This window comes from Nelumbo lutea, chromosome 8, assembly GCF_056320005.1.
Source record: "Nelumbo lutea isolate HS-2025 chromosome 8, American lotus-T2T, whole genome shotgun sequence".
Classification (NCBI taxonomy): Eukaryota; Viridiplantae; Streptophyta; class Magnoliopsida; order Proteales; family Nelumbonaceae; genus Nelumbo; species Nelumbo lutea.
Window position 1 is genome coordinate 2,779,003 of NC_142691.1, and position 21,976 is coordinate 2,800,978.

The window sequence follows — 21,976 nt, forward strand, 5'->3', positions numbered from 1 at the left end:
GAACCCACTCGATCAGATTCATGAGTCTTTCTGCAATTTGTGGGACACAATAGTGTCTCATCTTGCTTGGCTAAAATTAGATCATACAAGTTAATATGCATGAGTTGTAAACATATAGAAAAAGAGAGATCTGGACGGTTCAATCTTGTAGTGGGCATCTTTGTCGTCAGTTAATACTAGACTATTTTTTTTTTAGGTAATATACTAGACTAAAATTAACTTCCTATGGAAATGGAGAAAAAAGATTGAGCTGTTTACTCTTCATCGGAATATAGTCTAATAAGGATTTGAGTTATTATTCTGAAATCAAGAGTTATTATTGCTTGGTGGTAACATAGCATCTATTTTATAAATATTTTATACTGAATTTATCTTGAAAAAACGAAAAAATAGTTAATAAACATTTGTTTGGTGTTGTTTGACAACTAGGCATCATTAGCCCTAGCTGTTTGGATGCATATTTAACGATTTTGTAGTCTGTAACTTTGTACCGTAAACTTACGAACTGTTTGGAGTGTTGAGTAAGAATTGCTTATACAACGCTGTAATCTGAAGACAAAATACTTCTGAAGTCTCAAAGCACAAGGCCTAGAAATGGGGCTTTGTGCTGTTGAGCTTTGAAAGCACAAATCCTGAAAGACCAGGCAATTTTAGATAGTTCATTGTTCAGACTTCAGATGCAAATGCATGCACTAGAGAAAGACTAACGCATCTTGGTCTTATGGCGCAACAGACAAGCATAACGGGGAGGTGCTCCTGGCTACCTCCGCAAATGATATCTCAGAAACTCTCAGCGCATAGTAATATGCCTGAGGTTCTCGTATCAGACACCCGGTGATGAAGGCCATTGTTAGTGCAATACATGCATCTCATGCCGTATCCTCAGAAGTCAGAAGCATTGAGCTAAATATGTGGTTTAGTTGTAAATGCCAGTATTAATGGCATCCGATGATTATTTTAATATGGAAGAAACGGGTACCAGAACTCTCAAAATAAATTTAGAAACCCGTGACATCCTTTAATAATTATTAAATATTAATATGCAGATTTTCATTTGGCAATTAAGTACAATTTCAATCAACAGTGGTGGGGGAAAGAAACTCAAAACGTGGCTCATAATATTGATTCTAACTGCTTCATTTCTGGGTCTAAGCTTTCAGGCTCCAGATCTTTCACTGGCATCTTATAAGCATCTGCAATCGCCTTCCCTTTATCTAGCACAGCAGGAGGTACAGTTTGGAGGAGACTAGAGAAAAAGGTTACAAAGATTATGTTAAATTCAGTTCCTTCCCCCAGATCTATTAGAATCTTGGTTTGGAGAGAATGACCAAAATAGACCTATAGGCAAAATATATGTTAATTGGAGAGAGGTAAAAAGATCGTATACCTGTCCATTGCACCCAGAGCTATACTGATTTTTACTTTCATTGCTTCAACTGAGGCACTTGGATCATTTCTTGTTGCACGTAGAAGCAAGGAATCCAGTTCTTCCAAGGCTCTTTTGGAAAATATAAAGAAAATAATAGTATGAAAAAGTTGGTTTAGCAGAGTAATTATTACATATTTGTACTATTATTCTTGACAAGTGAGCATCAGTAACAATATAGATATTCTGTGATTCTGTCCCAAGAAAGGAACATCTCAGCAATACTATTATGCAATTAAAGGTTAGTGGGAGTTTGCTTATAGATTTAGAGTTGTTTCCTATACAAATTCTAAGTAGGGCAGCACCAAATTGACTGGAAGCCACACTGCAGGAGCATCTAGTACCAATCAGTGTTTTAAAAGGCGTGGGAGGCGTACACCTAGAGGCGCTCCCAAAACGCCCTGAGGCGTATGCCAGAGGCGCTGACACCTCTGAGGCGTACGCCTCAGGTGCATGCCTCTTGTGCTTTTCTCATGAGGCATGCTAGAGGCGTATGTCTCTTGCACCTCATGCACATATGATATGAAAATACAGAAAAAAAAAAAAAAAAAAAAAAAAGAGAAGGAAAAAAGGAAAGGAAAAGAAAGGGAAAGAAAAGGAAAGGAAAGAGAAGAAAAAAAGAGAAAAGGAAAGAAAAGAAAATGAAAGGAAAGGGAGGAAAAGATAAGGGGGAAGAAAATGATTTGCCCCCTGCCCCTTCGGCTGGGGGTTGCAAGACCCCCCCTTCGCTTCGCTCGCTCGCCTTCGCTTCGACAAGACCCCCCCTTTGAACTACTGTTATGCATCTTTATTCTTCTTAATATAAAATATTTTTATTAAAAATAAAGAAAAAATGAGATCCCCCCTTCCTCTTCATCCTCCTCCTAACCCCCCCTCCTCTTAAGGAGGCTTATGCCTCCTTGTGTTCGGGAGGGTAAGCCTCTTGCGTTCTGAATTACACCTCATGCCTCTAGGTAGTGGAACACCTCGTGTCACGCCTCCATGTTTTAAAACACTGGTACCAATTTGATTTTAACGGTTCAGAATAACATGTTATTTTATATCTAGGCACCAAAAGTGTACTGAAACTTCCCTGGCAGAGAGAACCAGAGCAGATGCTAAATGAAAAACACATTGGACAGTAATCTTGTCATAGCAACTTAAAAAAATTGTAAATAGAGACATTAAATGTATCAGTCCAAATGGGAGGATGGTGTGTGTTTATATATTTAGGATACTGTTATGGGTTTTTTGATGTAGTATGGTACAATATAAAGCAGTTTTTTGCTTTTGACTTCTCATTTACATCCTAGTATGTATTACTAGTACATTTTTTTTTCTGGTTTATTCTGCTATTTTCAGGGAAAAAGGTTTTAATCAGGTTAAGTAGGGAGGTTTCTTATATGACCTGCCACATGGAGTTAACAGTGTGGCAGATCCAAATGGTTGATCGCCTAGTGGAGACTCTAGGCAAGCCAGCTACCCTACAGTACCAGGGAGATAAGACTTACAGTACTGGAATGCACGGTCTGCCTAATGGGGATTCCAATGGAAAAATAATGTACCAGATAGTTTGGCTAAAATGGGTCAGAAGAGAGGGGATGTAGCAAGATACTGTAAAGTGTAAACCTTTGTAAACTCTTCCTGAGGCCTTTTATATTGACATTTGTCCATTCACCATACTTAAAAAACAATTTATGCCTTTACCTGTCAAAAAGAAAAAGAAAAAGAATAGACAGACATCCACTTATTAGATGCATGGTTGGATCCAGTTCCCCAAGTGCATGCTAACTGTATTAAATTTATTGGTTATTGTATTAAGATTAAACATTAAACTATGTCTTGTAGCAGTGATAGTGAAAAATTGGCAACCTGCATTTTTATTTAAAGAAATTTCTTAGGAAATACACAGATTTCATTTTCAAAGAAGCCGTAGTACCTGAGGCATTGATCAACATCATCAAAAGCTGCTTTACCATTGCCGTCATCTGATGCATACTGTGCTACCTATAATTCCGAAGAGAATTTTCAAACCTAGAAGGAACTCGGGTACATAAAGACTGCCAAGAAGCAAATTAGCTGTAGTAAGAAAGTAAGGTCCATTGGTGTTCTACTGTGATTTAATGATGACAACCAGAGGGCAAGAAAACACATAGAGTAACTTGTTCAATTCCATACAATTATTAGTTAAAACCACGTAAATTTATTATTGAAAGTATGATGCCCATATAGGAGGCACTAAACAAGATGAAGGGAAACACTTTTTTTTTTTTTATCAATAACATCTACTTCATTAAATGAAGAGAATAGAGGGAAAAGAATACAGAAGGGAAACACACTAGAACATGATGTTATCCCAATATAAGTGTGGAAAGGTATGGGAAAGGTAGGCTTATTATGTATGCCTAGCTAAACACTGGGAGAGAATAATAGGGCAAAGTTATAATAGTTATCACAAAATTAAACTCATAAGCCACACTATGAAACATTGGGAGAGAATAATTGGGCAGAGTTTATAACATGAAACAAGTATATCATAAAACCAATTTGGGTTTATGCCAGGGAAATCAACCATGGAAGCCATCTTTCTATTGAGACGATAGAAAAGTTTAAAGAGAAGAAGACCGATCTTCATACACTGATCGAAAGAAGGCATATGATAGAGTCCCTAGAAAGACACAATATGGTGGCTTTTGGAAAAGAAAGAAATTCCAAATCAGTGTTTTAAAAGGCGTGGAAGGCGTATGCCTGGAGGCGCTCCCAAAATGCCCTGAGGTGTATGCTAGAGGCGCTGATACCTCTAAGGCGTACGCCTCAGGTGCAAGAGGTGTACGCCTCATGCGCCTCATGCACATCTTATATAAAAGGACCAAAAAAAAAGAAAAAAGAAAAAAAAAAGAAAGGAAAGGAAAGGAAAAGAAAGGGAAGGGAAAGAAAAGGAAAGAGAAGAAAAAAAAAAAGAGAAAAGGAAAGGAAAAAAAGGTAAAAGATTTTTTTATCTTTTAACTAATGTTATGCATCTTTATTCTTCTTAATATAAAAGATTTTTACTAAAAATAAAGAAAAAATGAGATCCCCCTTCCTCCTCCTAACCCCCCTCCTCTTAAGGAGGCTTATGCCTCCTTGTGTTCGGGAGGCTTATGCCTCTTGCGTTCTGAACTACGCCTCAGACCTCACACCTCTGCATTTTAAAACATTGTTCCAAATAGGTATGTGGACCTAATTAAGGATGTGTATGAGGGTGCAAAAACCAATGTTAGAACACCTATGCGACAGACATCGGATTTTACAATTATGATTGGTCTTCAGCAAGGCTCAGCACTTGGTCCTTATTTATTTGCACTAGTCATAGATGAATAGACTAAACATATTCAAGAGGAGTCCCATGGTATTTGTTGTTTGCCAATGGCTTAGTATTTAATTGATGAAACTAGCTAAGGATTAAGTGCAGAATTAGGTTTATGGATAAATACAATAGAAACAAGAGGTTTTAAAATAAGTAGAACTAAAACAGAACATAATAATAATAATAGGAGTGCAAATCAAGGCACACAGGATTAGAGACCAAGAGATAACACGATGCAACCTCTTCCATTACCCCGGTTCAATAATTCATAACAAAGGGGCAATTAAGAAGGATGTTGATCATACAATTAGAGTAGGATGGCCAAAATGGAGGGGTGTATCTAGAGTCTTATATTAAAGGCAAATAGCACTTAAGCTGAAAGGAAAATTCTACAAAACAGTTATGAGGCCAGCAATGTTGTATGGAGCAAAGTATTGGGCGATCAAGAAAAAACATGTCCAAAAAATGAATGTGGAAGAAATATGAATACTAAGGTAGTTTTTGATAACTCTAAAGTCTGATGTCTGAAAAGTCAAAAAGCTATTTTTCAGGTATGGAATCTAAAAAGTGGAGGATATGCTTTTCTACTTTTCAAAGCCTCTAAAAATATAGAAGTGTTTGTGTTGGGGATGTTCTTCTAATATCTGATAACTACCTATTTTTGCCCCTGGAAGTAGGTTGTTGGTTAAGTTTCAATCAAGATTTCAGAAAATTAATTAAGTTTAAAGTGGGGGAAGGCTCTAGAGTGGCTTGAAATAGGGAAGTTATGTGAGGTGTGCCCAAGATTATACAAGATAACAGAACAACAAGCCTCAATAGCCCAATGCTACGAGTGGAGCAATGTTTTAAAACATGGAGGCGTGATGTGAGGCATTCCACTACCTAGAGGCGTGAGGCGTAGTTCAAAACATAAGAGGCATAAACCTCCCGAACAGAGCCTCCTTAAGAGGAGGGGGATGGGGAGGAAGGGGAGGAAGAAGAAGAGGAAGGGGAGGAGGAAGAAGAGGAAGGAGGATCTCATTTTTCTTTATTTTTAATAAAAAAACTTTTATATTAAGAAGAATGAAGATGCATAGCACTAGTTGAAAAGGGGGGGGGGGGAGGAGGAGGGGGGGTTCTTGTCGGGGAAAAAAAAAGAATTAAACTGGGCTGCACTGAAAAAGTGGGGCTGGGGGGTCTGGGAAGCGAAGCCCCCCAGCCAAGGGGGTCCAGGGGCAAAGTCCCCGTCCCACTTTCCTTCCCCTTATCTTTTCTTCCCTTCCCTTCCCTTTTCTTTTCTTTCCTTTTATCTTTTTTTTTCTTCTCTTTCTTTTCCTTTCCCTTCCCTTTCTTTTCCTTTCATTTTTTTTTCTTTCTTTTTTCTTTTTTTTTCTGTCTTTTTATATGAAATGTGCATGAGGCACATGAGGCGTACGCCTCTAGCACACCTCGTGAAAAAGGCATATAAGGTGCATGCCTCTTGCACCTGAGGCATACGCCTCAGAAGTATCAGTGCCTCTATCATACGCCTTGGGATGTTTTCGAGGTGCACCTCCAGGTGTATGCCTCCCATGTCTTTTAAAACAATGGAGTGGAGAGGGGAGCAACTGATCTGGAATCCAAAGTTTAGAAGGCCTCTTCTAGATCAAGAAGTGGAGGAGTGTATTATGCTTCTGGAAAAATTAGAAGGAACCAGCATTTCTAGAGATGTTATGGTCTTTGGTGGAAAAAATATAAGGAAGGCAGATTTACAGTTAATTCATTCTACAAAGCTTTAACAAGAGAAGAAAGAGGTTCAGAGCAGATAAAAGGAATTTGGGGTAGCCCAGCCCCCCCAAGGGTTTTTTTCATGGCTGGTAGCTCATGACAGCATCCTATTTCCTAACCTCTGATCACCTGAAATCTAGAGGTTTACATCTTGCCAGCTGGTGTTATATCTATAATCAGGAGGAAGAAACAGTTTTCCATTTGTTCTTTTCATGCAGTATATTAAGTTTCATATGGAAGTACTTCTCTTTTCCAATTGGGGTAAGTGGGTTCAATCCATTGACTTCAGCAGAAATAGTCTCTTTGTGGCCAAAACTCAGAGGCAGTAAGAGAACTAGGATGATGTGCAGTTGTGTCCCTTTTGCAGTATGTTGGTCTATATGGAGGGAGAGAAATAGAAGAGTTTTTGAGAATAGATCAAACAACACTGAATACATGGTAGCTGCAGTGACAAATATGATTTCAGAATGGGTTCTCAGACTTCCAGATTTTGATCAAGTATCTAAGGCAGATTTGTTGGAAAATTTCTGGAATACCCTTGAATTACAGCCTTGTAATGTAGAATCATTTTCAATTTGAAGTTTTGAGAATGTATGCGGTGTGTCATCTAGACAACCAAGGATGTTAGGATGTGACTCTTTTTCCTTTTAATGAATTTTTTTCTTGATTCTTCAAAAAAAAAAAAAAGGTAGGTTGTTGGGGTGTTCTTCACCAAACCCAAACCTGAATCGTCCAAGCTACTAAACAGCTTTGTCCTCTGGTGACAAATGGAGAGCCCCGAACTGCTGATGGCCACTCTCTCTCCTACTCTTCTTCTCCTTCTCTCCCACCCCCTTTTCCTAGGGCTGTCAATGGGTCAGGTCCAGCCCAACTAGACCCTAACCAATTGGGTCAGTTCTGGTTCTAGGAACTGGAACCAATGGATCAATTCTGGTTCCTAATATGTTGTCCCAATTATTATCGGTTCGGAACCAGTTCTACTTAGTCCTGAACCACATTAAACCTCACCTGAGCTATATATGTGTGTGTGTGTGGCAATCTTTGATGATAGTGGTGTTTATGATGATGACGACAACGATGACAAAGGTTATAATAATAACAATAAAATCAGAGATATATCTAGAATTTTTTTAAAATTTATTCTATAATCTTTTAAATTTTTATCTAATTTTAAAATTTTATTATTTAATTATGATATCATAAGCTGTTCTGTTTGATATAACACAAAAAAACGGATTCATTTTTATGTAAATTTTAAAATTTTTACTCAATTTTAACTATAAATAAAAACAATTATGTTTTATATAATGTGACGAATGTATAATATCAAAGATATATCTTAATTTTTCTATAAGCTTTTTCTGTTTTTATAGGTTTTAGTATTTCTGTCTATTTTAATTTTTTAGAGATGTACCAAATTTTCTACTAATTTTTTGTATTTCTATATTTTTTAAATTTTACTATTCAGTTATAACATCATGGATTGACCCACCACTTAGACAGTTGACCCATTTGGTTTTAAATTTGTATTTCATTACAATATTACATCATTAATAAAAGTAATTCTTGTTTATCACACTTATCTTTTTTAATATGAATTAATATATAATATTAGAAATATGTCTAATTTTTTATTTTATGTATTTTTTATAACTTTTTGTATTTTTTCCTTTTAAGAAAAAATATTTTGGATCTGCTCCTCACAAAGTGCTCCTCATACCAACCTCACAAGACATCCCAACTGCACATTGGGAACATCTCCCGTATTTGTGTGTTATTATTCATGGGAGATGTTCCCAATATACGGTGGGATGTGGCTGTGATGTTGGTGTGAGGTGTGCTTGTTTGGAGCAAATTCCAATTCCATGGGTCGACCCATTGATTTGAATGGTGGTTGAACTATTGACCCACCACTCTAGGAGGAAAATGGTCTCATTTATGGATTAGTTTTAAATATCGCATTCCATTTCCATCATTAATAAAAATACTTCCTATTTATCATACTTGCTTTTGTTTAATAAGATAAATACATAATATTAAAGATGTGTCTACGATTTTTACTTTTTTATTTATGTTTTTATGTATTTTTTAATTTTTAGTATTTAATTATGGTATCGTGGGTTCACTTGTCATAACTACTTATGCGCCACCTATAAAAACTGGTTTCATTTTTAGTTGATTTTAAAATACAGATTTTATATTATTAATATTAGTGTTCATTGATTTAGTTAGTGGAATTTAATGATGATAGACAAAAGTGCCTTAAATATTGGATGCAATGAGAGAGAATGGGAGTTAATGCCTTAAATATGTGACTTAATGAGGGAATAAGATGCACTAAAAAGTAATATTCAAATTACAATTTCTACCCTCACAATAGTGGGGGACTAAATTCAAAAAGAGGGGTATATTAGTCAAGAAAAATCCAGAAACTATGGGGACTGAGGAGCTATTCACACATAATATTTTCAACAGGTTTATTATAATTAGGTCCATCAGGTCAGACCTGATTGCCCCAAGAACTGAATGGTTCGGTTATGAATCCTTAGTATTTCTTGTTGAGTCATGTTGAAACTGAAGAGAGGAGAGGAGACTTGTGTGTTTCGACAATGAGGGTTCTGAGAAGAGTTTTCGAATAGTCTCTATCTCAGCCCTCTAACACTGTTTTATTAGATATTTTTGAGTAATTACAAGGAGGCCCTTAGTTGGGCAGAATTTACAAAGAACTTAAAAAAGTAACTTAACATTGACAGGATGGACCCAAAATAACAAGAAGAATAAACAACCTATGGGCCATTCGGCACATCTTCTCTACACTCCCCCTCAAGCTGAGCATAGATGTCAATCATGCCAAGCTTGCTGGTATCATGCTGAAGTTTTGCCTTGGGAATGCCTTTGGTAAGAAAATCTATCAACTGTCCTTCATATGTGATGAAAGGAAGACACACTTCACCCGAAGAGACCCTTTCCCTAATGAAGTGTCGATCAACTTCAATATGCTTGGTTCTATCATGTTGCACTGGGTTGTGAGCAATGTTGATGGCAGCCTGATTATCACAGTATAACATCATTGGCTTGTCATATTCAACTCCAAGTTCTTCCATCAAAGATTTTAGCCATAATAATTCAGAAACCCCATGTGCCATGGCCCTGTATTCTGCTTCAGCAGAAGACTGAGCAACAACCGATTGTTTCTTGCTTCTCCAAGAAACAACATTACCAGCTACCAAGCTGCAATACCCAGATGTAGATCTTTTGTCATCAATGTTCCTGGCCCAATCAGCATCGGTGTAAGCTTCAAGTTTCATATGACCATGCTTGGCAAACAGAATACCCTTTCTTGGGGAGCCCTTCAAATAACTTAGGATTCTCTCTGCAACTACCAAATGAGTGTCTGGAGGAGCATGCATGAATTGGCTAATGCAACTGACTGCATATGCAATATCTAGCCGAGTCATGCATAGATACAAAAGTTTCCCAAGAAGTCTCTGAAAGATTCCTTTGTCTTCTAACAACGTCTCTTCTGAGGCTGAGAGTTTATGACTCATATCAATAGGAGTAGCAGCTGGTCTAGCACCCATCTTTCTAGTTTCAGAGAGCAAGTCAAGAACATACTTTCTTTGGGAGATAAGAATCCCATCCTTGGATCGAGCCACTTCTATGCCAAGAAAGTATCTCAATTCCCCCAAATCTTTAATCTTAAACCCTGTATGGAGAAAAGATTTTAGATCTTGAATTCCTGAGGCATCATTACCCATCACTACAATATCATCTACATACACAATGAGGTATACTGCCAGAGGTCCACTCCTCTTCACAAAAAGAGTATGATCGGACTGTGTCTGAACATAACCAAAGTTAACAAGTGTTGTTCTAAATCTCTCAAACCACGCTCTAAGGGACTGTTTTAGTCCATAAAGAGATTTCTTCAGCCTGCATACATTCCCTTTTATATCAGTTCCATACATCCCTGGAGGAAAAGACATGTAAACCTCCTCATGTAATTCACCATTCAGAAATGCATTCTTCACATCCAATTGATAAAGAGGCCAGTCAAAGTGAGCAACTAAAGATAGAAGAACCCTCACAGATGTCATCTTGGCAACAGGTGCAAAAGTCTCTAAATAATCAAATCCCATATGTCTGTGTATAGCCTTTCGCAACCAGCCTGGCCTTGTACCTTTCAATGGTACCATCAGCTCTGTATTTGATAGTAAAGACCCACTTGCAACCAACAGGATCATTCCCTTCAGAAAAATCCATCACTTCCCATGTGTCATTCTTGTGTAGGGCATCTATTTGAGATTTCATAGCATCCCTCCGTTCTGGAATCTTAAGAGCTTCTGACACAGACCTGGGAATAGGATGATAAGCAACAGAAGAGAGATAGACAAAATATGAAGGTGAAAGCAAACTGTAAGAAAGGTGCTTGGAAATGCAGTGTGCAGTGCACTTCCGTTTTCCTTTTCTAACAACAATGGGAATATCAAGGTCAGGGAAGGATGAATCCAAAGGTGCTGAACCAGTACCTGTTGTCTCTTCTGTGACTGGAAGTGTAGGAGGCTCATGTGTTGTAGGAGAAACAACCTGCACATTTCTGGATCTTTGCCTTTGATACACCTTGGGATTGAGGACAGGACGAGGAGGTAGGGTACCAGGACAAGGAGAATGGAACGACTGATCCAACCTTGATTCATTTGAGGGAGAGGCAGACACATCAAGGGACTCAACAGGGACAGGAAGAGGAAGAGCAAACACCTGTGTCAAATTCTCCCCCAGTGGACAATGTCCTTCTGGAGAGGAACCATAAAAAGGGGAAGATTCATCAAAGGTGACATCCATTGAGACATACCGATTGCCAGACTTTGGATCAAAACAGCAATAACCCTTCTGTTTGGGGGAATAACCAAGGAAGATACACTTTTGGGCTATGCCTTTGGACACTTAGAACATGTACATAACAAGTGCAGCCAAAGACACGAATAGGAATAGGAAAAAGATCTTTGTCCGGATGAAGAAGAGTGAAGGGAGATTTAAAACCCAAAACCCTGGATGGCAAGCGGTTTATGAGATAGGTAGCAGTAAGTACAACATCACCCCAAAACCTGGTAGGAACATGTGAGGCAAATAAGATACTTCTTGCAACCTCAACAATATGCCTGTTTTTCCTCTCAGCAACCCCATTCTGTTCTGGGGTCCTAGCACATGAGCTTTGATGAATAACCCCCATGTCAGAAAGATAGCAGGATAGGTTTTTCTCAAAGTATTCTTTTGCATAGTCTGATCTGAAGATTTTAATCCTGGTATCAAATTGGGTTAAAACAAATTCATGGAATTGTTTTACAAGTCTTGGGACTTTATCACGGGATTTCATCAGGAATATCCAAGTGAATTGTGAAAAATCATCAATAAACAGGATAAAATATTTGTAGCCACCCATGGAGGGTAAGTGATAAGGCCCCCACACATCAAAATGCACAATATTAAAAGGAATAGAAGATCTTTTATTTCTCAAAGGATACTTGCTTCTACAATGCTTTGACAATTCACAAGACTCACAATGAAGACTGGACAGACTAATTCCCTTAAACAGTTCAGGGAATAGATGACTCAAAGCCAAAAAAGACAGATGACCAAAACGACAATGACACAACATAATCTGACTAACAGACTCTGAAGAAACAGATCCAAGAGCAACATTCCCAAGATGATCAGTGCATTGTCCCGGAGTATCAAGCAGGTATATTCCATTCGCCTCATGGCCACTCCCAATCACCTTCTGAGACTCCAGATCCTGAAAAACACAGTAGGAAGGAAAAAAAGGTTACACAACAGTTTAGTGACTTGGTTAAACTGCTCATAGACAACAAATTTGTATTTAGTTTAGGTACATGAAGGGCAGAAGGGAGGTACAAGGAATCTGTAGCCTTAATGGTTCCCTTACCAGAGATAGGGGCAAGTGAACCATCAGCTAAAGTGATTTTATCATGTCCAGGAAGTAAGTCATATGAAACAAACAAGGTAGACAGATTGGTCATATGGTCAGAAGCACCTGAGTCAATAATCCAATGTATCTTGAGATTACCTGAAGAAGTAGCATGATTAGTAGAAACCCTTATACCTGAATGAGCAAATGCTGAAGTAGTAGATTTTCCTAAAGGGTCGGTAGCATAGGTCACATCACTCAGCTGACTATCATCTTCCCAAACGTTTCATATTCTGCTCTCATGGCTGCCAACTGTGCAGAAGCAGACATCTCTTCACTATCTGGCCCGACAGCTACATTTGCACTTCTTGATCTTTTACTATCATATTTTTTCTGAAACCTGATGGGAACAAGGTTAGGGTGTAACTTCCAGCACTTGTCTTTGGTGTGCTTCGGCCTCTTGCAGTACTCACATACAACTTCTTTCTTTCCTGTGACACTAGAAGTTCCAACATTCCCTTTAGGTTTAATCCCCATATTGGCAAAGTGATCATTAATATCAGCCCCTTGAACCTGTACAGCCCTTCTGCTCTCTTCACTACTCACCAATGCATAAGCTTGTGACAAAGATACACACTCCTTGGAAAGAATATTATGTTTTGTGATATCATATTCCGGGTTAAGTCCGGTTAAGAACTCAAATACCATGTTTCTTTCAACCAGTTTCCTGTAGGTCTCTGCATCATTGGTGGTGTCCCAGGTTACAACTTCTATCAAGTCTATTTCTTGCCACAAAGACTTAAAAGTTGAGAAGTATACAGATAATGGTTTCTCCCCCTGTCTCAGATTCTTCACATCACTTCTCAACTTATAGGCTCTAGCCACATTTAGTTTTTGGGAATAGGTTTCAGCAACACTATCCCATATTTCCTTTGCTGAATTCATCCATAGATAGTGTTGGTTGATCTGTGGCTGCATTGAGTTCACAAGCCACTCAATGATAGTGTAATTTTCTTACATCAACTTCTCGTAGGATGGATCATCTTCTGGGGGAGCCTTCTTACTCCCAGAAATGAACCCCCACTTTCCTCTACTACAAACATGAATCTTTACTGATTGTGACCATGCCAGATAATTAGTTCCATCTAGCTTAACTGTGGTCACAGTCAATAAGGAATCACTTGGAGTCCCCTGATCCAATCCATATTCAGCACCACTTTTGTTTTCAAACTCTGAGGAGTACATCATGTAAACACTCCAAATATGATTTTAGATGACTTCTACAAGTATGCTAGATAAGAACAAGCAATAACTGAGTTCAGCCGACCACAAGGAGACAACACACTGAGTTCATCCGACCACAAGGAGGCAACACACTGAGTTTAGGCTTCAAGAAGAAATCAGAAACTCCTAGGCACTGTGCACTTAGCCGAAGTACCTTTTCAAGGTTGTACACTCAGCCAAGAAGAGTAAGTACCAATCGGTATAGCTGAATAGGCCTTTTCACAAACACAGTGTGGGCAATAGAGACAACCCCACTGTCAAAGAAGAGAAAAGACCCCAAAAAATGTTCGTACAGCCCTCTAAAAACAGCCGAACAAGAGTAACAATACACAACCTTGTTACAAGGATGTTTCGGCAGATTTTAACAGTCCAAGAAGAAGAGAAAAACAGCCTAGAAATTTCTGGGTTAAACCAGATTTAATGGAGTTGAAGGTAGTACAGAACAGCTAGGATTTTCGAACACTTCAACAGTCCAAACACAGTCGAAGGTAATGCAAAACAGAACCAGAAAACTGAGCACAACTTACAGTTCGAGCTTCAGCAGTCCAAACACAGTCGAGCTTCAAAAACAGAACCGAGCTGTTCCCCTTCCCTTTTTTTTCTTCTTCTCTGATTCTTCCTGGTCACCGAACCCCTTCTCCAAGAGATTCTAGTCTTGGGCTTGTCCAATGACCTCCAGGAATCAGGCAGTACGTGACTAAGCTTCCAGCCCTAGGACGTTCAAGTTCAGATATGCTCTGATACCATGTTGAAACTGAAGAGAGGAGAGGAGACTTGTGTGTTTCGGCAATGAGGGTTCTGAGAAGAGTTTTCGAACAGTCTCTATCTCAGCCCTCTAACACTGTTTTATTAGATATTTTTGAGTAATTACAAGGAGGCCCTTAGTTGGGCAGAATTTACAAAGAACTTAAAAAATAACTTAACATTGACAGGATGGACCCAAAATAACAAGAAGAATAAACAACCTATGGGCCATACGGCCCATCTTCTCTACAGGTCAGTTCTTGTTCTACTTGGAACTGACCTGTTGACAGTCCTACATTTTCCGTAGCCATTGATATCGAACCAGCAGCGATAATGACATTATAACAAGATTAAATTTTTTTCCCCTAGGTGTGGCCTAGGCAAAACCTAATTCGAAACACCAAAGGGCTTTTTTTATTGATGATGATCCAATTTTAGAATAGAGTTTCAAATAAATACAATAATTGCATGCAACAACCCTCTACCTAACTCAACTCACATTTATTCTTTACATTTCCACTTCAGTTTTCTAGGGGAATAGTTCCCCGGTACAATTGATTTGATTGCACTCCGTGTCTAGCCAAAGCATAAACTAGGCTATTAATAGATCCCTTAACCTAAGTGAACACCATGTTCCAAAGGTTTCCATGAATTGCCATAATTTAGAGAGGTGCATGGATCTGCATATTTTGATAAAGACATTTGCCAATTTCTTTCCACTGCAATAATTTGATGCAGTATGCATTGGTAAGCAAGTTTTATATCATTCACCCCATTTCAGCTATTGATAGTTAGCCTTTTGGAGTTCAAACTCCTTGAAAGATAAAATATGTTAGACAGGTAGAAATACAGGCCTTGGATCCAACATGTCCCTACATGTCATATTGTCATATTCCATAGAACCATAAACGTCAATGGTAAAAGGACCATAAGAGGGCCCAGAAAACCCAACAAAAACTGGAGTTATCGTCCAATATACCAATTGAAGATTGATTGCAGTATTTGCTACAAAAGATGAGTACAAAACAACAAAAAAAAAATCTAGAAATTGACCATTCATCTGATCTTACAACCCGAATAAGCTAGCACACATTTACCATTTGAAAACTTGAAAGAGGACTTGATGCAAAAGATATGAGAAAAAGAACAACCCATTTGTTCTTGTAACCAGAAGTAGGCCAGCACAAAGAGAAAAAAGATAAAAAAAAAAAGCTCCAGAAATTTTCACTCACCGCTCGAATATTTACACGTAGAGATGCCACAGGACCAGAACGCAGCAGGGATCTGCAGGTAGTATATTCTGGTTTGTTGGATTCCAAAGCCTTCTCTGCATGGAATAGTGATAAAAAATACAAGTTTCAAACCTAAGTTCATCGCAAACCCCTCTTTTAATTATTCAGTTCTATATTTATAAGTATTTACCCAAAAAATCTAAGTTTATAATTAAAAAAATAATAGAAATATGAGAATGAAATAGACATTTTAAGATTAAGCCATTTATTAAGCAAGACAAGGAAGTGGAAATGAGTTACTAGAGTTCAGTGTATTTTACAGACTGCAATTTATACATTTCTTGCCCTCACAAAAATCCAAAATTGTTGCAATCAGTTTCAATGAATATTATACTTGCATGATTAGAAAATTTTAGGAAAAATATGATTGTGTTACAAAAACTATGCTACTAGGGCATCTAACAAGTAATGAGCAAGATAAGTAATAAGGAGAACACAAGGATCTGTAGATGGCCCATAGGCTGTTTATCCTTTTTTATCTTTTATATTCTTTGCTGTAATGGGCCTTAATCTGTGCCTTATTCTTTCTTATGTTATGTCTTTTTAATTTTCTGCCCAACAAGAGGCTTCTCTGTAAATTACTAAAGTTTAACTTAATGAAATAGAATTAAGGGAGTAAGAGAAGAGATTATGTTCGAAAATCTCTCTCTCTAAACCCAAATTGTCGCCACCTTCTTCTCCTTCTCTCCTCTTGAACTCTGATTTCTGCTACTTTCTTTTGAATTTTTGCAACTTTCTAAACAGTCCTTTCTTCTCGAAAGGCTGTTTTTCTTCTTGGTATCAGAGCAGGCTCGTTTTTCCCTTTTTTTTCACCTTTTTTTCCCATGCATAGTGTATGGAGAACTGAATCGTATGAATAGTTAAAGAAACCTATTTCAGCCCAGTTGTTAGTGGTTTCTGGAGAGAAGGGGACTGGTTTTGTCGTCCTCTTGACAGATTCAAGTGTGTTGCCCAAAACCCTAATTTTCTGGAGAAATCTGATTGCAGGCCCCACAGGGAGTTTGACCTAGGCGCTCAATGACTGAAGGCCTTCTCATTCTTCTTCTTGAAGATCGAATCAAGTGGATTGGTGTTCTGTGAAGTCTACAAGGAGCGGCTGAGTTTTCTCTATTTCTCCTAGCTTCCAGGTGTGACACAGGTCATTGGTACGGCTACATAAAGGTTGGCTCACAACACAGTTTTTTGTTCTGTCTTCATTTGTTGTTATTTGAAGTTGTTTGAAGTCATTTTTTGAAGTATTTAAGAAGATGAACTCCTCAGACTTTGAAAACAAGCATGTTGCTGAATCTGGACAAGTTCCAGGAGCCTCTGTAGACTCTCTACCACAGTCAAGCTGGACGAAACTAATTATCCGGCTTGGTCACAATCAGTAAAAATTCATATTTGTAGCAGAGGCAAATGGGGTTTTATCTCTGGGAGTAAAAAGGCTCCTCCGAAAGATGATCCATCATATGAAAAGTGGATGCAAGAAAATTATACTGTTATTGGATGGCTTGTGAACTCAATGCAACCACAAATTAGTCAGCACTATTTATGGATGAATTCAGCAAAGGAAATTTGGGATAGTGTTGCTAAATCATATTCCCAAAAATTAAATGTGGCTAGGGTTTACAAGTTGAGAAGTGATGTGAAGAATTTGAGACAGGGGGAGAAACCATTAGCTGTATACTTCTCAACACTGAAGTCTTTATGGCAAGAAATAGATTTGATATTGTAGCCTGGGACACCACTAAGGATGCTGAGACCTACAGAAAACTGGTTGAGAGAATACACTAAAGACACTAAAGATAGTGTCTCACTGTCTCAAGCATATGCCTCGGTAAGTAATGAAGAAAGCAGAAGACTTGTCCAGGTCCAAGGGGCTGGTCTAAATGATCATTTTGCTAATATGGGAGTGAAACCCAAGGGGGTTGTAGGGACTCCAAATAGTTTAGGGAAGAAAGAGATTATCTGTGAGTACTGTAAAAAATCCAAAACACACTAAAGACAAGTGCTGGAAATTGCATCCTGAGCTCCTACCACTTTGGTTTCAGAAGAAGTCTGATAATATAAAGGCAGGGAGTGCCAATGTTGTTGTTGGTTCAGATAGTGACAAATACCAAACTGAAGAGATGACGGCTAGTGAGCAGTTAGCAGCAATGAAGGCAGAATATGAGAAGTTTGGGAAGATGATCAGTCACCTAGAGGGTGTGATCTCTTCTTCCAACCCTCCAGGAAATTCAACCTCTTCTGCATTTGCCCATTCAGGTAATACGGGCTTCTGCCAATCATACAACCATTTCAAGTAATCGTAGGATCCCTTGGATTATTGATTCTGGTCCTTATGATCATATGACCAACCTTTCTACTTTGTTTGTTTCATATGATTTACTTCCTAGACGTGACAAAATCACCCTAGCCGATGGCTCTCTTGCCCCTATCTCCGGCAAGGGAACCATCAAGGCTACAGACTCCTTGGTTCTTCCTTCTACTCTTCATAAATACAAACTTGTTATCTGTAAGTAGCCTAACTAAGTTATTAAACTGTTGTGTAACCTTCTTCCCTTTCTACTGTGTTTTTTAGGATTTGGAGTCTCAGAAGGTGATTGGGAGTGGCCATGAGGCGAATGGAATATATCTACTGGATACTCCTGGACAGTACCATGAACAACCTGGAAAAGCTGCTTTTGGGTCTACATCTACAGAGTCCATCAGTCGAGTCATGTTATGTCATTTTCGTTTGGGTCATCTTTCTTTTTCTGCATTAAGTCATTTATTCCCAGAACTATTTAAGGGATTAAGTTTGTCCAGTCTTCATTGTGAGTCTTGTGAACTGTCAAAACATTGTAGAAACAGTTATCCTCTGAGTAATAAAACATCTTCCTCTCCTTTTAATATTGTGCACTCTGATGTGTGGGGGCCTTACCACTTACCTTCTATGGGTAGCTACAAATATTTTATCTTGTTCATTGATGACTTTTCTCGATTCACTTGGACATTTTTTATGAAGTCTCGTGATGAAGTTCCTAGACTTGTGAGGCAATTCCATGAATTTGTCCTAACCTAATTTGATACCAGAATTAAAATTTTCAAATCCGACAATGCAAAAGAATATTTTGAGAAAAACCTGACCTGCTATCTCACTGATTTAGGGGTTATTCATCAAAGCTCCTGTGTTGGGACCCCAAAACAGAATGGAGTTGCTAAAAGAAAATATAGACATATTGTTGAAGTTGCAAGAAATATTCTATTTGCCTCACATGTCCCTACAAAATTTTGGGGTGATGTTGTTCTCACTGCTACCTACCTTATAAACCGTATGCCATCCAGGGTTTTAGGGTTTAAGTCTCCCTTCAGTCTTCTTCATCCGAACAATGATCTTTTTCCTATTCCTCTTCGTGTCTTTGGCTGCACTTGTTGTGTACATATCCCAAGTGTCCAAAGACATAAATTTGAACCAAAAGCCCACAAGTGTATCTTCCTTGGTTATTCCCCCACACAGAAGGGTTACTGTTGTTTTGATCCGAAGACTGGCACTCAGTATGTCTCAATGGATGTCACCTTTGATGAGCTTTCTTCCTTTTATGGTTCTTCTCTGGAGAGACATTGTCCAAAGGGGGAGGATTTGTCACAGGTATTTGCTCTTCCTCTTCCTGTCCCAGTTGAGTCTTTTGTTGAGTCTCTTCCTCCTTCAAATGAGTCAAGGGAAGATCAGTCACTTCACTCTCATTCCAGTGTTCCTATTCCTCCTTTACCTCCTCGCCCTCTTTTTAATCTCGGGTTGTACCAACGGTAGAGAACCATAAATGAGCAGATTGTTTCCCCTCCAACACATGAGCCTCATGCACTTCCAATTATAGATGAGACAAATGGTACTGTTACAGCCCCTTTGGAGCCATCCTTCCCAGACCTTGATATCCCCATTGCTATTAAGAAAGGAAAAATGAAGTGTACTACACATTGCATTTCCAAACACCTTTCTTATAGTTTGCTCTCCCCTTCATATTTTGCCTACCTTTCTTTTGTTGCTTCTAACCCAATTCCCAAGTCTGTGTCAGAAGCTCTTACTATTCCAAAATGGAGGGATGCTATGAGAACAAAAATTGATGCCCTGCACAAGAATGACACTTGGGAAGTGGTTGATTTGCCTGAAGGGAATGATCCAGTAGGCTATAAGCGGGTTTTTACTATCAAATATCATGTTGATGGCACCATTGAAAGGTACAAGGCTAGGCTGGTTGCAAAAGACTATACACAGACATATGGCATTGATTATCTAGAGACCTTTGCCCCTATTGCTAAGATGACTTCTGTGAGAGCTCTGCTATCTTTGGCTGCACACTCAGACTGGCCACTTTATCAACTGGATGTAAAGAATGCATTTCTGAATGGAGAGTTTCATGAGGAGGTCTATATGTCTCTTCCTCCAAGGATGTATGAAACAGATATGAAAAGAAAGGTCTGCAGGCTAAAGAAATCTCTTTATGGACTCAAACAGTCCCCTAGAGCATGGTTTGAAAGGTTTAGAGCTGCCCTTGTTAGCTTTGGCTATATACAGACACAGTCCGATCATACCTCTTTGTGAAGAGGAGAGGATCCTTGGTCGTTTACCTAATTGTGTATGTTGATGATATTGTTGTGATTGGTAATGATGTCTCGGGATTAATGATCTCAAATCTTTCCTTCATACAGAGTTCGAGATCAAAGATCTGGGGGAATTGAGATACTTTCTTGGCATAGAAGTTGCTAGATCCAAGGATGGGATCCTTATCTCTCAAAGAAAGTATGTTCTTCATTTGCTCTCTAAAACATGGAAGATGGGTGTTAGACTAGTTGCTACTCCTATCGATATGAGCCATAAACTCTCTGCTTCAAATGAAATATAGTTAGAAGATAAGGGAGTCTTCCAGAGACTACTTGGAAAACTTCTTTATCCATGCATGACTCGGCCGGACATTGCACATGTTGTCAGTTGCATCAGTCAGTTCATGCATGCTCCCAGGGATACTCACATGGCAGTAGCAGAGCGGATTCTGTGTTATTTGAAGGGCTCCCCTGGAAAGGGAATTCTATTTGCTAAGCATGGCCGTATGAAACTTGAAGCCTACATAGATGGTGATTGGGCCAGAAACATGATAACAGAATATCTACCTCTGAGTACTGTAGCTTGGTGGCAAGTAATATTGTCTCTTGGAGAAGCAAGAAACAATCAGTTGTTGCTCGATCTTTAGCCGAAGCAGAATATAGAGCCATGGCTCATGGAGTTTCTGAACTATTGTGGCTTAGATCCTTGATGGAGGAACTGGGTATTGAGCATGATAAGCCAATGATGTTATACTGTGATAATCAAGCCGTCCTCAACATTGCTCCCAACCCAGTGCAACATGACAGAACTAAGCATATTGAAGTTGACAGACACTTCATTTGAGAAAGAGTGGCTTCTGGAGAAGCGTGTCTACCTTTCATCACCTCTGAAGGACAGTTGGTTGATTTCCTCGCCAAGGGCATTCCCAAGGCTAAACTTCAACATGATACTGGCAAGATTGGCGTGATTGACATCTATGCTCAGCTTGAGGGGGAGCGTAGAGAAGATGGGCCGAATGGCCCATAGTCTGTTTATCCTATTTTATCTTTTATGTTCTTTGTTGTAATGGGCTTTAATTTTCTACCCAACTAGGAGCTTCTCTGTAAATTACTAAAGTTTAACTTAATGAAATAGAATTGAGGGAGTAAGAGAAGAGATTATGTTCGAAAATCTCTCCCTTTGAACCCAAGTTGCCGCCACCTTCTTCTTCTTCTCTCCTCTTGAACTCTGATTTCTGCTACTTTCTCACTTATGAATTTCTTGTTCTTGTGTGAAAATCCCAAAAAAAAATAAAAATAAATAAAAAACTCAGCAATTTTCCTTAAGCAAAATATGCTGAAGTTCAGAATCCCATGTAATGGTCCAGTATCTAACAAACTCTAAATGCTCAAACACTAGAGAGCTAAGAATCCAAGCTTATCAACTTGTATGGTGTATTTTTTCCACATAATTAGTTAGTAAATGTTGAAAATGCATTTAACTTTGAACTTATTTGTAGTCGTATGAGACTACTAATAGCCCAAGTTGTGGTGTATAATCAACAGAAAATTAAGAGGATGAGAAGAGAGAATGAGAGGAGAAGGAGAAAAGAAGAGAAGAAGATTTCGAAGGAAGGATTTTAGAAAAGAAGAGGATGCTTAATATGTCGCCCCCCTCTTTCTATTTATAT

At 38.6% G+C, this 21,976-nt stretch overlaps 1 protein-coding gene across 1 annotated transcript in view; it reads right to left on the reverse strand.

Annotated features, from left to right (window-relative positions):
* Positions 1-993: 993 nt before the first annotated feature.
* Positions 994-21,976, reverse strand: part of LOC148842186 (uncharacterized) — a 43,096-nt gene continuing 22,113 nt past the window's right edge. The window contains exons 4-7 of the mRNA XM_088957630.1: positions 15,684-15,778; positions 3,345-3,412; positions 1,388-1,498; positions 994-1,246 (exon numbers count right to left, since the gene is read on the reverse strand). Coding sequence (XP_088813756.1) covers positions 1,114-1,246; positions 1,388-1,498; positions 3,345-3,412; positions 15,684-15,778 — 407 coding nt within the window. The 3' untranslated portion in view covers positions 994-1,113. The remainder of the gene's footprint in view (positions 1,247-1,387; positions 1,499-3,344; positions 3,413-15,683; positions 15,779-21,976) is intronic.